This window comes from Scardinius erythrophthalmus, assembly GCF_964197995.2.
Source record: "Scardinius erythrophthalmus genome assembly, chromosome: 10".
NCBI classification, from domain to species: Eukaryota; Metazoa; Chordata; class Actinopteri; order Cypriniformes; family Leuciscidae; genus Scardinius; species Scardinius erythrophthalmus.
In genome coordinates this window covers 42,555,015-42,569,219 of record NC_138230.1, presented here as the reverse complement: position 1 = coordinate 42,569,219, position 14,205 = coordinate 42,555,015, and the positions used below count along the sequence as shown (strand labels likewise).

Below are 14,205 nucleotides of genomic sequence, written 5' to 3'. Positions count from 1 at the left end.
AAACATAAGATTTGCTAATTTTGACTTCATGGTGACTTAAAGCAAGGCTTTTTATAGTTTGCACAGTAACAAAGACGAGCCAAACCCTTTTGCTTGTAATATCTTGATGAATGAACGATCTTGGAAATTGACCAACTTTGGCATATAACTTTAACTGATCAAATGGATCAGCTGGCACAGTGACAATCCACTGCAATATATTAACCATTGCATCTCTAATCTCTTATAATAAGTACTGCAGCAGGACTATGGTACATGGATGTTATCAAATTATACTTTTTACATGGCTCTACATTATGTTCCACAGAATACCATGCACATGTCTAAGAGAACATGGTAAGACCAGCAGAGCCTTTTATTGTGTGTTCATAAAGTCTTGGGATTCACTTATAATGCAATTGTAAAATTGAATGCATGTAAACGTAGCGTTCTCATTGGCTAACGTGGAATTGTTTGATTTTAACAGTAGCTGCGGTAAATCCGTACCGTGAGCTCGCAGAAGCGCCTCAGCCGTGAAGAGAGGAGCCTGAAGCATGTCCGCCGTCTCCACTATCAACATGTCTTTCAGCCGACGCAAGTCCTGAAGTTTCAATCCCTCATATGGCTGGAGAGAGAGAAAGATGAAGGGATAAATGACAGGTTAAAAATGACAAGTGTGAAGCAAAGAGGTGATGGAAAAAGAACTAATAAAGCTTTTCTTTAAACTTCGATATTGCTAGGTCTGTCTGGAACAGCAACACAAAGCAATCATGAGTCTCTCTCTGTCTATCCACTTTTGATTGATGTAATATCCTGTGACTTTACATTACCAAGCTGTGATTTATCTTGAGCTCAATTCTTCAGTGCACACCGCACAGAAATAACAGCGAACATGCACACGGAAACTTCTACCTATATTTCATATTGGGCTGTAAATCGATTAAATAAGATTTATAAATTAATTACACAATATGCTGATCAAGTGCAAATAATTGCATCAGTGTTTAAATCAGTGTTTGTTGAGAAAAACTTGCATAGAACCATTCAAGGACCATTAAAAACTCTTAAAAGATTTTTTTAATGTTTCTTTTTATCAATGTTGCTTAATAATTTGTGCGGAAACTGAATTTCTTTTCAGGAATCTTTGAAAGTCTTTATTTGAAATAGAAATCTATTACTATAGATTAGCCTATAACATTATAAACTGACACTTGTGACAAATTGAATACATCCTTGCTGAATAAAAGTTTTAAAATTCTCTCTCTCTATCGATCTCTATATATACAGTACAGGTCAAAAGTTTGGACACATTACTATTTTTTTATGTTTTTGAAAGAAGTTTCTTCTGCTCATCCAGCCTGCATTTATTTGAAAAAAAAACATTTAATATTGTTATATATTATTACAATTTAAAATAATTGGTTTTCAATTTATTATACTTTAAATTATCATTTATTTCTGTGATGCAAAGCTGAATTTTCAGGATCATTACTCCGGTCTATCACATGATCCTTTAGAAATCATTCTAATATGATGATTCATTATGAGTGTTGGAAACAGTTCTGCTGCTTAATATTTTTTCATAACCTGTGATACTTTTTTAGTATACTTTGATGAATAAAAAGTAAAAAGAAAAAAAAAAAAGAAGCAAACGTTTTAAAAATAGAAATCTTTTGTAACAACAATATACACTACTGGTCAGTAATTTTTTTTCTTTCTTTTTTTGAAATAGATTGTTAAATTGATAAAAAGTGATAGTATAGAAGATTTATATTATAAGAATTATTTTGAATAAATGCAGTTATTTTTAACCTTTTATTTATCAAATATATTAGGCAGCAGAACTGTTTCCAACACTCATAATAAATCAGAATATTAGAGTGATTTCTAAAGGGTCATGTGATAGACTAGATGTCACATGTGACACTGAAGACTGGAGTAATGATGCTGAAAATTCAACTTTGCATCACAGGAATAAATTATTTTTTAAAGTATATTCAAATAGAAAACTATTATTTTAAGTTGTAATAATATTTCACAATAGTACTGTTTTTTTCTGTTTTTTTGATTAAATAAACGCAGCCTTGATAAGCATTAGAGACTTCTTTCAAATATAATAAAAAAACGTAATGTTTCCAAACTTTTGACCTGTACTGTATATATAAAAAATAAAATTTAATAAAATAAAACTCAGAAAGCACAGTTTTTCACACCACCGTACCTCTCGTCGGTCAAGGGCGGCATACTCTGCTTCGATCTCCTGAGCTCCAGCATCCTGAGAGAAAACCATCTGAGACTCCAGACTGAGCGCCAGCTCCTTGTGATGCTGTTTCTCCGCACAGTCACACGGCGTCTCCCTGTCCTCGTTCTCCACAAACAGATCTGCATTGTTCTTCACTAACAGCTGTAAAACACAAGACTAGCCATTAGCCCAATGTTATGATCACTCATAGTATCCTACAATTAAAAACAGAAAGTAATCTTGTATGGTCCTGGAGTTTTAATGAGTCTAAGTCTAAACTCTTAAAAATGTTGGGTTTTCGCAGAGATGCTATAAAAGAACAATTTTTGGTTCCCTAAAGATCCAGAAAAACAATTTTCTTACTCTGAAGAACATTTTAATAATCTGAAGAACCGTTCTCCACTATAAAGAACCAATGGAAAGTTCCAAGGTTATATATTATGCTATTTTTAAAGGCTCCTAATGTTGTTTTGGAGTCTCCTACAATAGGTTTACATGCATCCAAGGTCACTTTCATTTTCTCATAATATATATAGCAGCATCAGCTCTTTTCTCAGTGTCTAAACGGTTCGATAAAGGACTCAGTCTCTCTAAACCCCGCCTTTCTGAGAGCCTACTCTGCTCTGATTGGTCAGATGGCCCAGTCTGTTGTTTACAACGTGTGTCGGAAACAAAATGCTCATTACCATATCTGAATTTCAGCTCTGAATCTTCCTCAGCACTTGTTTAAACAGTGATGCGAACAGTAACGATGGTGTCGGTTTTACCGTATCACTTCGACCCCGAGTCCTCATCCTTTGGAAAAGCATCAAAGTGGATTTGCTTTCGCAGCAGAAAACAGCGTCTTCTCGACATGTCGACAACACGAACCAAACTCTTCCAGGCCTCAGCTACAACTACAGTGTTTGAGGGGGCGGGGCAAAGTAGACATTGTTCGCAGGCAGCCAATGAAGACCATGGGCTGGCATTATGCAAATGTATTACAAACCTACATATGTTCGTGCAGGAAGTAAGATTGGAATTACTGACGACTCGTTTCATTTGGAAGACAGTAACTCCATTTATCTGCACTTTGATCTTTGAAACTTTGCAGACCTTTAACATTCTTTTACAATCAGCTACAAGACACACGGCATGAAAGTAATATCCGAAATAGCATATATGGGGCACTTTAAAGAGGTAGTTCACCCAAAAATAAAATAATTCCGTCATTAATTACTCGCGTCATTCGTTCCAAACACATCTTCGGAACACAAATGAAGATCTTTTTGATGAAATCTGAGAGCTTTCTGTCCCTCCATTGACAACTACGCAACTACCACTTTGACACTTTAAAAAGTACGTAGAGAGGTCGTAAAACTAATCCATATGAATTGAACGGTTTAGTCCAAATATTCTGAAAAAAAATCAATTGCTTTATATGATGAACAGACTGAAATTAGGCTTTTATTCATATATAAACTTTGATCAGTGAACATAAACAGAAGCTCAACCGAACCTGCTTGACACACGAGAATAAACCTCTTGCTGGAGCTCAAACGTGCTGCGTAACACGAGAATGAACCTCATTAGTTCTGCCTCTAACAACTGGTGTCTGAGTTGATGAATAAATGCAATCTATTCATCATATAAAGTGATAGAGTCTCAAATTGCTCAATTCATAAGGATTAGTTTATGATCTCTTTATTCACTTTTTTTTTTAAGCATCAAAGTGGTAGTTGCGTAGCTGTCAATGAGGGACAGAAAACTCTTAGATTTCATCAAAAATATCTTAATTCGTGTTCCAGAGATGAACGAAAGTTTTATGGGTTTGAAACGACACGAGGGCGAGTAATGACAGAATTTTCATTTCTGGGTGAACTATCCCTTTAAGAGTGACAATACACCACATAATACATGCACAATTTCGAGGCCTAAACTACATAAGAAAGTCTTATTACCTCAACACAGTTCTTCATGCCAGCAGCCGCAGCGTAGTGCAGGCATGTGCTCTTTCTGTTGTCGGTGGCGTTGACGTTGGCTCTCTCATACTCGCCCTTGTCCAGCTTGGCTCCGGTCCACTGCAGGATCATCTGGAGGCACTCGGCCCGGTTCTGTTGGTCCTCTTGTGGGCGGCTGATCCGCGGCTGGAGCGCTCCTTCACACAGCAGGATCTGCGGGCCCATACACAGCAGGTGCAGCGCCGTCTCATTGTGAACGTTGCACTTGTTGGGGTTTCCATCTTTGGAGAAAAGGAAAGACCTGCAGGATAGGAGCAAAGGAATGGAACTAGAGTAAGTACACACTGTAATTAAGAATACAAATTAAAACAGCAAAACAAAACAGTAGATGCCATGAACCAAAATGCAAAATAGTATAGTCTATAATAGTGTAGTGTTTGTGCATATTCGTTTTGTGCACAATAATTATTTTGATTCAGGCTGATTCTTTAATGAATCATTTAGACTGATCTGTAAACAGCTTCATCTGATTCTTTGAAAATAACCGACTCAAAAGAACAAATCATTTAAAAAAATCAGGCACCACTATGACTTATTGCTATTATATTTAGCAATATATTGCTATATTATATTTTATATCTATCTGCTGAAATTAGATTATCATAACTATAAAAATGTATGAATTATAGAAATTTCCATGATTTTTAAGATTTTATTAAATCTCCTTTCCTCAAAAATAAATACATAAATAAATAAATATAAATACAAATATATACAAAAAAAAAAAAATATATATATATATATATATATATATATATATATATATATATATATATATATATATATATATATATATATATATATATATATATATATGTATATGTATGTTTATGTATATGTATACAGTGTATTTTTTTTTTCAGAATTTATTTTTATTTGTTCTTTATTAAAATCTGTAATTTGTTGTGATTTATTAAAAGTCATTTGCACCTTATTTTTTAAAGTAAATGCGGATGCAGACTTGTTAAAAAAACATCAACAACAAACAAACAAACAAAAACATTGTTATGCTGTTTGATATTGTAAACTGGTATTTGTCATCATATTATTAATTTATTATCGTAATCAAACATGCTGGTTTGTAGCGAAAATACTAAATATATATGAAAAATATGAATATATCATACCGGGGTTATCATTAACGTTTACTAAAACTAAAACTATAAAACATTTCTGTTAATTGGAATAAAGATTAAATAAAATAAAGATGAAAAACTTAAAATTAGAAATGTTTCTTCGGCAATAAACTGAAAGTTGAAGCATTAAAATTATTAACTGGATATAAATAAAAACTAAAACTAAATTTAACCCAAATAGCAATATTTAAAACAAAACAAAAAAACTAATAAAATGACAAAAGCACATAAGGGAAATTAGAAAAAAAATAGGCTAAACTAAAATTAACATGAAAACTAAAAATATAAAAATACAAGTTAATTAAAATTTGAATATAACAAATAAAAATATCCCTGTGCATAACCCATTACCAATATTCACTGATTTTGCATGATTAAAGCCTCAAGGGTGCCATGCAGTTATATGGTGAACAGGAGTTATGAAACAAAACTGTTAATATTTTGTAAATTATGGCATGCTATATTGACCAATAAGCATCCAAGACCAGAAATCTCAGGCATATCAATTTTATAAGCCTCTATAAAACACAGATACAGGTAGAATTTCAAGACAACCTTTGTCTTTTGCCACCCTCCCAGAGTTATTGCTTGAAGAAATCCAGGAGAGCTAGTGCAGGCATCTCATAACATTCGAGAGCGCATCAGGAAGATCATCATAACCACATAATCAATGAAAATGTCATGACACTTTAATGCAGCTGGTATCCTCAGTGTCTCTTGAGGTAATTAGACTAATATCATTTTCAGCCGATTAATTGTGGGAGCTTTAAAGTAATTGATAATGCGCCCTAGAAAGGACTTAGCAAACTTACATCCTTGTAAGATTTAAGAGTGAATTTAGTGAATGCATTCAGCGGGCTCTAATGCCTTTCAGTGGAAATGACTCAGCGAGCTGTTCTGGGAAGTCTGCGATGTGAATCTAGCACTGGGAGTTTATTAGTTGATGCAACTGAAAACAACAGCTTTAACTCCCTGCATTCTCCTCTCCATACCCGACTGCACCCGAGAGGCCGGAAAGACTGGTTGAACTTCTAAGAAATTGGCACGGACACCTGTTAACAATACTGTTAACTGTTAGATCCAGTGAGATGTAACAATAGAACCTTAGTGCAATAATGACATAACCACATCATGAATTGCAAAGCCAAGCGTTTCATCAGGAATGACACCAACATTCAAGGATAATGTCTAGACAAGCATGTGGCAGATATCTTGTGTTTCGTTCTACTGTATGCTGGTTAACGACAGTGCGATCCTAATAAATACAAGACCACACAAAGGGTTTACATATCACATTAGGCCAAATACCAGAGCTACACATATTTCGCCTCAGAAATGTTGGGTGTAGTCTAGACTTGCAGGCTATTTTTTACAAGAATCAGTAGCAGCCAAAAAGTGAATCAGAATTCCAGTTACAGGATCCTGAAGTCTCTGCTATAAGGATTTAAATATGTAACCACTTCAAACTGGCCGTTCTAGCGAGGGAGGTGGTTCAAACTATGGTGTTTGTAGTTTAGTCAACATCTTTCTTCCCAAACTGTCAAGCAAAGGACACAAAGAAGAATGAAAAAACACAAGCATGTAGAATAGCATTTTTGAGCTCTAATTTGGTTGGCTGACTTTAAAGTGATAGTTAACCCCAAAAAAAACATTTCTGTCATTAATTTCTCACCCTAATGTCGTTCCTAACCTGTAAGACTTTCGTTCATCTTCACAACACTAATGAAGATCTTTTTGATGAGATCTGAGAGCTTTCTGTCCCTCCATTGACAGCTACGCAACTACCACTTTGATGCTTCAAAAATTCATAAAGAGATCGTAAAACTAATCCATATGAATTGAGCGGTTTAGTCCAAAGTTTTGTCCAGAAAGCTCTCAGATTTCATCAAAAAGATCTTTATTTGTGTTCTGAAGATGAATTTTTGGGTGAACTAAACCTTTAAGCAAATTCGAGGAATAGTCCGCCTGGAAATCGTATTTATAAAGTATCGATTTGTGCAGCTAGCACTTTTGAGAAAGAAATGATAACAAGATTAGACAAAGTTTGCCAGGTTAATGACATCAAATCTTTAAAACATATTAAGGGCCAGATTGACTAAACATAGTGTCTGGTTTAAGACGTGCTTTTTTCGGGCGATAAATCATTTAGATTATATACGAGTAAATTAACTAGCGCAAACCTTAGTAAATCACCTTGCACGATTCATTTAAATACTCTCCTCCTATAAATTTGGTATCTGAAAGGTAAACTCCTACAAATGCAAATGCAGTAAGTTTAATAATAAAATATTATTAAATAACCTTGTTAAATAACCTTGTCTAAGCCTATTCAACTCTAATTTTCCACTGCGTCTTTTCAGTAAATCCTGACAGTATTTTTTTAATGCCAAAAGTAGGAGGGTTTGCACTGGAGCAAGGTGTTAGTAATCCATAGTGTCAACAGCAAATAAACTAGATATTCATAAACAAAACTGTACAAACTGCTTGATTTTGTGAGTTTTTGAGAAAAATCAGTAGCCTACTGAATACTTTATTCCTAGGCCCCATGACGCTTTGCGCGAATTATGGGTGTAATTCCGTTAAGCTGTAAACAACCAGTGAAACGCTCGCTCTATGAACGCAATATGTTAAAAAGTGTCACAATGAGATGACATTAATCTACTCACCCTTCAACCAGTGCACATTAAAATTAAATTTAAAAGTGTAAAAGCATCAACAAGGTATTTCATCAGACCAAACAACCCCAAACGCGCGAGTCTTTCCTCAGCAATAACAGACGGGTTAAATGTCACTGTAGTAATATATATCTGTATAATGTAGTTTATGTTGCCTTAATCAAAAATGTTCATTAACTTCAGCATTACGTGATACTATTTCAAAGTGATTTCCGTCATTTTGACAGATAATAAATTGCATTTACCAGTGAAAACAGACCTGGAAAGAGACGTGAGGATTTGAGGAGAATAACGAGAGATTCTTCGTGCATTGCAGTGAATTATGAATGGAATATATCGAAAAGTAAATTCGGGAGAACAGACCACAAATGTGCAGTATATGTTGTCCTTTTTTCATACTTTAACAGCGGATTGCAACGGGAAAAAGGAAAATAATCACAAGGAAAAGAACGCAGCGACTGAAAAGAGCCTTAGATATTCTTGTTATAACATGTCACGTTTCAATACCAAGTATAACGTTATTTTCGTGATGTCTGAAAATAAATCATGAAGGAAAATTGACAGCTCATACAGTCAAAATGACAGATCATCTTATTTGTAGGGCAACTTTATGATTTGAAATGATTCGTTTCGGCCTTTTTTAATGGAAGTGTCCCAAACCGGAAGTGCCACCCATAATTCAAAACGCAGTTAGATCGTCAGGAATAAGGTGGACACATATTGACTGCCATATTTCCAATGTTTACCATCCAAACATTATTGGAGAATGCAGAGCGATTTCCCTCCCTGTTCCAGCTTATTATTGTGGCATGATCTGTAAATCTGCACATAAACAGCACAGTAAAATAAACTAAATAAACTGTGGTTGGTTGGTCACTATCAGATGCTCTTTTTCTGTTTACGTAGGCCAGAATAACCAGTGTTTCAAAGGTACAGTTACGCCCCGTATTATTATTGTTAACTAAAAATGTTTTATTTATTTGTTTAAAGATCTGTTAATTGAAATCAGGCTCTGAAATGATTGAGGTTGCTAGTAGCGTGCTCCAAAGTGCTGTAAAATAAAGAGAGGAAAGTGACAAGGAAAGAGGAGGGACAGAGAGACAGTGGCCAGCTGTTCTGGCTTGTAATTACCAACCATTTTCTCAGAAGGATGCATTAACTACTACACTTACACAAGTAAGAGTTGGCCTCATGGCTCCAAGTGGTCTTGACTCAAATACCAAGCACTTGAATTCAACAACCATGCAAAAATAACCTTGTATTGCACAAAAACACCACAGGCTCTCCATTCCATGCATATTTGCTTTAGGTCTTGTCTGTTAGGGGCCAACATGGGAAAGTTATTCAGAGTTTCTTTTTGTTCTCCCTGAAGCAACAACCCAACAAACCCTGCTGTGCTGTTAAAGTAGACAACCTGTTTGGGTTTCTCCATGACATTAAAGGTGCAATATGTAAGAATTCTGTATCAAAATATCCAAAAACCACTTGCAGTGTTATATTTGTGTACATAAATTATCCAAAATGTTTCTAAGAATTTGTAAATTTACAGAAATTCACGATTTTAAATGGTGCCCGTCCCTGTTCGCTTGTCGCCTGTCAATGGTACACGTGAAACAGATGCTTATACAATGTTCAGGTTAATGTCGAAAGAGCTATTCTGTACTGTAATGTCAATGTGTCAAGCAAAGAAAAGGGAATAATTCAAATTATAGTCTCACGTAGTCAGATCTATAAGTCTCAAATATACTTTATAATCAAACTATCATAACAGTGTAATTTTAATTACCTCATCTGTCAACATGATGTCAGTGAACAGCTGGTGAAAGCATATCCATATCGCTATGATCATCAGATGCTTTCTTAACTGCTGTTTTCTCACGCTGTCATTTTTGTTGTGTTTATTATGTTACTGAGAGGAAAGCACATATTTACATATTCATCTAAATGCCGCTCTCAGCAGAGTCTGGATGTTCGTTAACCGCATATCGCTGCTAAGGTATTTACAACTTCTTTGGTTACACTTCATTTTAAGGTGTCATTGTTACAGTGTAATTATATTTAAGTACTGAGTAATATTAATTAATAACATGAACTTACTATAGGGTTAGGGTAGGATTAGGATTTGGTTGAGGGTTAGTTGCATGTAATTATGCATAATTTACTGTTATTACTATGGTAAGTGCATGCAACATATGTAACAAGGACACTGTAAATAAAGTGTTACCACTTTTTTTTTACTTCTAAGTGAAAAAGAACTGTTGCAAGTATATCAGGGCACTGAATCACATTCAGTTTCCTATGTGTTACGTTTGCGCGAGCAATAAATTGCTGGCTGCAGTTCACCTAACGGCCACCGGTGTCGCTAATAACAAGGGTTTCTGAATTCTACACTTAGCCCCTTTAAAATTTAAGGTGAACAATTACAACTCGCCCCATGGATGCTATTGCTTGTATTTGGGTACCCATTCATTTGAAGCCCTTACCTGATGAGGCGCGTCATGGCGTGGCGTGAGGCGTAGAGCAGGGGTGTGTTGTGTTGATAGGGCTCCCCATAAGATGCGTTGGGCTCCAGAGACTCTTTAAATTGGGGGTTGCTGTCATAGAGCTGACAAGCCAGGCCTTCATCTCCACTGATAAGTGCTTTACGAAACTTGGTGGCGGTGTTTCCCATGGCGGGAGCTGGACTGGGACCCGCAGAGCGGCCCACATGCAGTTTTCAGCACTCAGCCAGCGCGAGAGTGGACGGGCCGCATACCGCAAGTCCTGTAAACACACCAACATGGTCACATTTATTGCCTGAAATCTGTTATTCATGGTGTGCTTCATGGGATGTAAAATCAATAGCGCCATTTAGCAATCTCTATTTAAAAATGTGAGATCAGACAATCAGGTTTTGCTCTGAATGTGGTGCATTATCTCTACGCCCACTACTAGTTCCCTTCACCTTTTTTTTTCTAAAGTGCAAAATTTCTGCAACACAAGCATCCAAATGGAAATGTAAAATATCTATTTATGCATTTATTTATATATTTATCATTTAAAGCCATATCAGCATCAAAGGCTATATCCAAGGCAAACTCAATAGTAATATTTAAAATACAACAATAATATTTCAATTAATTGTATACAATCATTTAACAATATTATGTCAACAAAGAAATAAAACAAAAATATAAAATAAATAAATGATAAGCAACAATAATAAGTTATATAAAATCTTTCAATTTGATATTTGTTAAAAATTCTAATATTTTCCCAGGAGAAAGATTTTTATAAATTAAATAAAAAATTTTAAAGTCTTGTGTGATCAAATCGACATCTCATATACAGTCTGGTCATTTCTATTTTCAACAATGGTTAGGTTTTTTATGAGCAATAGATGCACTTCATATAATTTCTTATGGAAACATTCATCCCATTTGCCTGGAAATGCAAGATCTTGCAAAAAAAAAAAAAGAAGAAAATCACACACTTTCCTTGTCCGTCAATGGTCAGTCTTACAGATAACACCAGACAATCTCATATAATTGGTTGAGATAACATTACCGTTTGAATCAAATCCATGAAACGATCTTTCTGAACTCTGGACTGAATCCATGAACTTTTCTTGACTGGTGACTGAGTGACCGAGTTGATAAATGAAATCGACTGCGGAGTGGAGTTTGCGGTAAACTGGTTTAGCATGCAAATGTCTTGATATTGTCAAAACCCCTTTTACAATGTCTTGATTTTGTTTTTGGGGGTCTACTAGAATAGGTAATGTTAAAAAAAAACATTATTTCGCCCCTATTCTCCATTGTTGCAGCTCCTCTCTTCCCAGTCTGTCAGTAACGCTCTGTTTAGTTCCTGTCTCTATGAAGCCCCTCCTTCTGAAAAGCACACTGTGCTCTGATTGGTCGGCTGGATCAGTGTGTTGTGATTGGTCAAGCGCTTCCAGCATGTTTGGAAAAAGTCACACCCTTTCCCATAACCATGAGTTTCACACATTACTAACTAACTCAACCAGGCCCCGCCCCTTTATTGCATTGGGCGGGAATTATTTAAATGAGGAATATTGTGATGCGTTCATTATTGGAAGAAAACTCAAGACTACAATGGAGGCGTTTCAGGGAGTTCAGAAACAGTGACACTGACACAGAGAAGAACTCTCGCTGGAAGGACTTTGTGTTTTGTAACTATGCAGATCTTTTTCATGCTCAAACAGCAACATTACACACTGAAGAAAGATGAACATGTAAAAAAGCATAATAGGAGGCCTTCAACTTAAGCACTGCATGAGACGGTCAAACATGTCTGTCTCGCACACGTTTAAATAGAAAATCAAAATATACAAAAATGTGTTGTGTGTGTGAAGTGAACATCCCCATATCGGCATTTCTGCTGGATCATATTAAAACATAAAACCACTATTCGCTTCAGTTTTAAAGATAACTCATATAAAGCTACTGTACTCGTGTGGGAAAAATAAACAGCCCACTATCAAAACTCTCATAACTATCTTGTGGAAATCCCTAAATGAAACAAAACCAGTCTGCTTCACACAACACACTCGTTTGCATATGACCACATTGTGCAAATAACAATCTTGCACAGGTGCCCTTATCTGATCGTATCGTTACACTTTTTTTTCTAAACATGAACATCAGATAAAACTGCAGTACCTCTTATTGAAAAACGAGAAAAACGTTCAAACCTTTTTAAAAGGTTGCATGACCTAAGGGATATATTATATTGTTTCATCAGCAAAACAACCAGCATGCATCACGTCATGCTCTAATAAATCTACTTGAGAGGGTTGTGTGTGTGTGTGTGTGGCAGCAGGTGCACCGATCGGGCATGAGCGAGTGGGAGCAACACGCTTTTTAGGTCATTCTGTCTGCTCTGTTGTTCTTTTCCCACAGCATTTCATGTAAACGTCTGTGGAGTTACACTAAAAAACAAAGCACATTTCACAACATTATAAACGCACTCTGTGGCTTGCGGTCCAGGAACGGCTCGTTTTCAGGTGGGACGTCTGAGAATGCAGAACAGATGAATTAAGAGCAGCACTTGGCAGGCACACAAAGAGAGGGAAACGTTTCTCTTCCCCCACACTACAGCTCAATCATTAAACATACTGGCTGCCCATTAATGGTAAAACTCCATTTGCATTCATTTTACAGGCAGTGGGCTACTTGCAAACAATGCAGGCTTTGTGTTAAAAGATGATCCTCAACTGTCGTTTGCACTTTTAACAATGTCTTTAACTCCAGGCTAATTAATAACCATGGCCGACAGGAACAGCATGCAGCAACCTGACATTTAAAGTGACAGTACCACACCTGCACGAATGTCTTTTGTGCATTAAAGGAGAACAATTTTAACATTGAGCTCATTTTTTTGTACATTTGGAGTGCTGTCAATACAGAGAACAACGACAAAAATCGGTGTTGTCTACACCGAGTTATTCTATTTTTAAAATTTGCACCCTGTTGACTTCAATGGGGCAAGTACTAAACCTGCTTTTAGCCTCTTAACATCCTTGATGTGTCATTACAAGTGCACAGCTAATGTGAGTGATTCCTTCAGAGTGAACACGAGTGAATCTGACTGCAGTAGATGTGAAAGATATGTATAAAAATGTGTTTTTTTAAAACCTGTGTTTACATCCTGTTTTCGGTTGAAGCCCAAAGTAATCGATTGCCGAGTTCACGCGCGTGATCATAGGTAACTAAACCTATGCGCGTGAACTCGGCAATCGACTACTTTGGGCTTCAACCGAAAACAGGATGTAAACAGGTATTTGCGCTGGCTTAAATAACATCATTTTTATACATATCTTTCACATCTACTGCAGTCAGATTCACCCGTGATCACTCTGAAGGAATCACTCACATTAGCTGGGCACTTGTAATGACACATCAAGGATGTTAAGAGGCTAAAAGCAGGTTTAGTACTTGCCCCATTGAAGTCAACAGGGTGCAAATTTTAAAAATAGAATAACTCGGTGTAGGCAACACCGATTTTTGTCGTTGTTCTCTGTATTGACAGCACTCCAAATGTACAAAAAAATGAGCTCAATGTTAAAATTGACCGGAGTTCTCCTTTAACGACCAAATTAGGAATGTCAGTCTGATTTATACTAGATGGCCTTAATAAAATACACTCATTATGTACATACACACTGGCCATTT

General features: G+C 36.0%; 1 protein-coding gene across 2 annotated transcripts in view; it reads right to left on the bottom strand.

Annotated features, from left to right (window-relative positions):
- The window catches only part of ankib1a (ankyrin repeat and IBR domain containing 1a), a 38,276-nt gene that overhangs the window by 23,157 nt on the left and 914 nt on the right, over window positions 1-14,205 (bottom strand). For both annotated transcript variants that reach the window (XM_081375904.1, XM_081375905.1), the window contains exons 2-5: window positions 10,516-10,795; window positions 4,162-4,462; window positions 2,201-2,383; window positions 487-604 (exon numbers count right to left, since the gene is read on the bottom strand). In XM_081375904.1, the coding sequence (XP_081232030.1) occupies window positions 487-604; window positions 2,201-2,383; window positions 4,162-4,462; window positions 10,516-10,703 (790 nt within the window). In that variant the 5' untranslated portion in view covers window positions 10,704-10,795. The remainder of the gene's footprint in view (window positions 1-486; window positions 605-2,200; window positions 2,384-4,161; window positions 4,463-10,515; window positions 10,796-14,205) is intronic.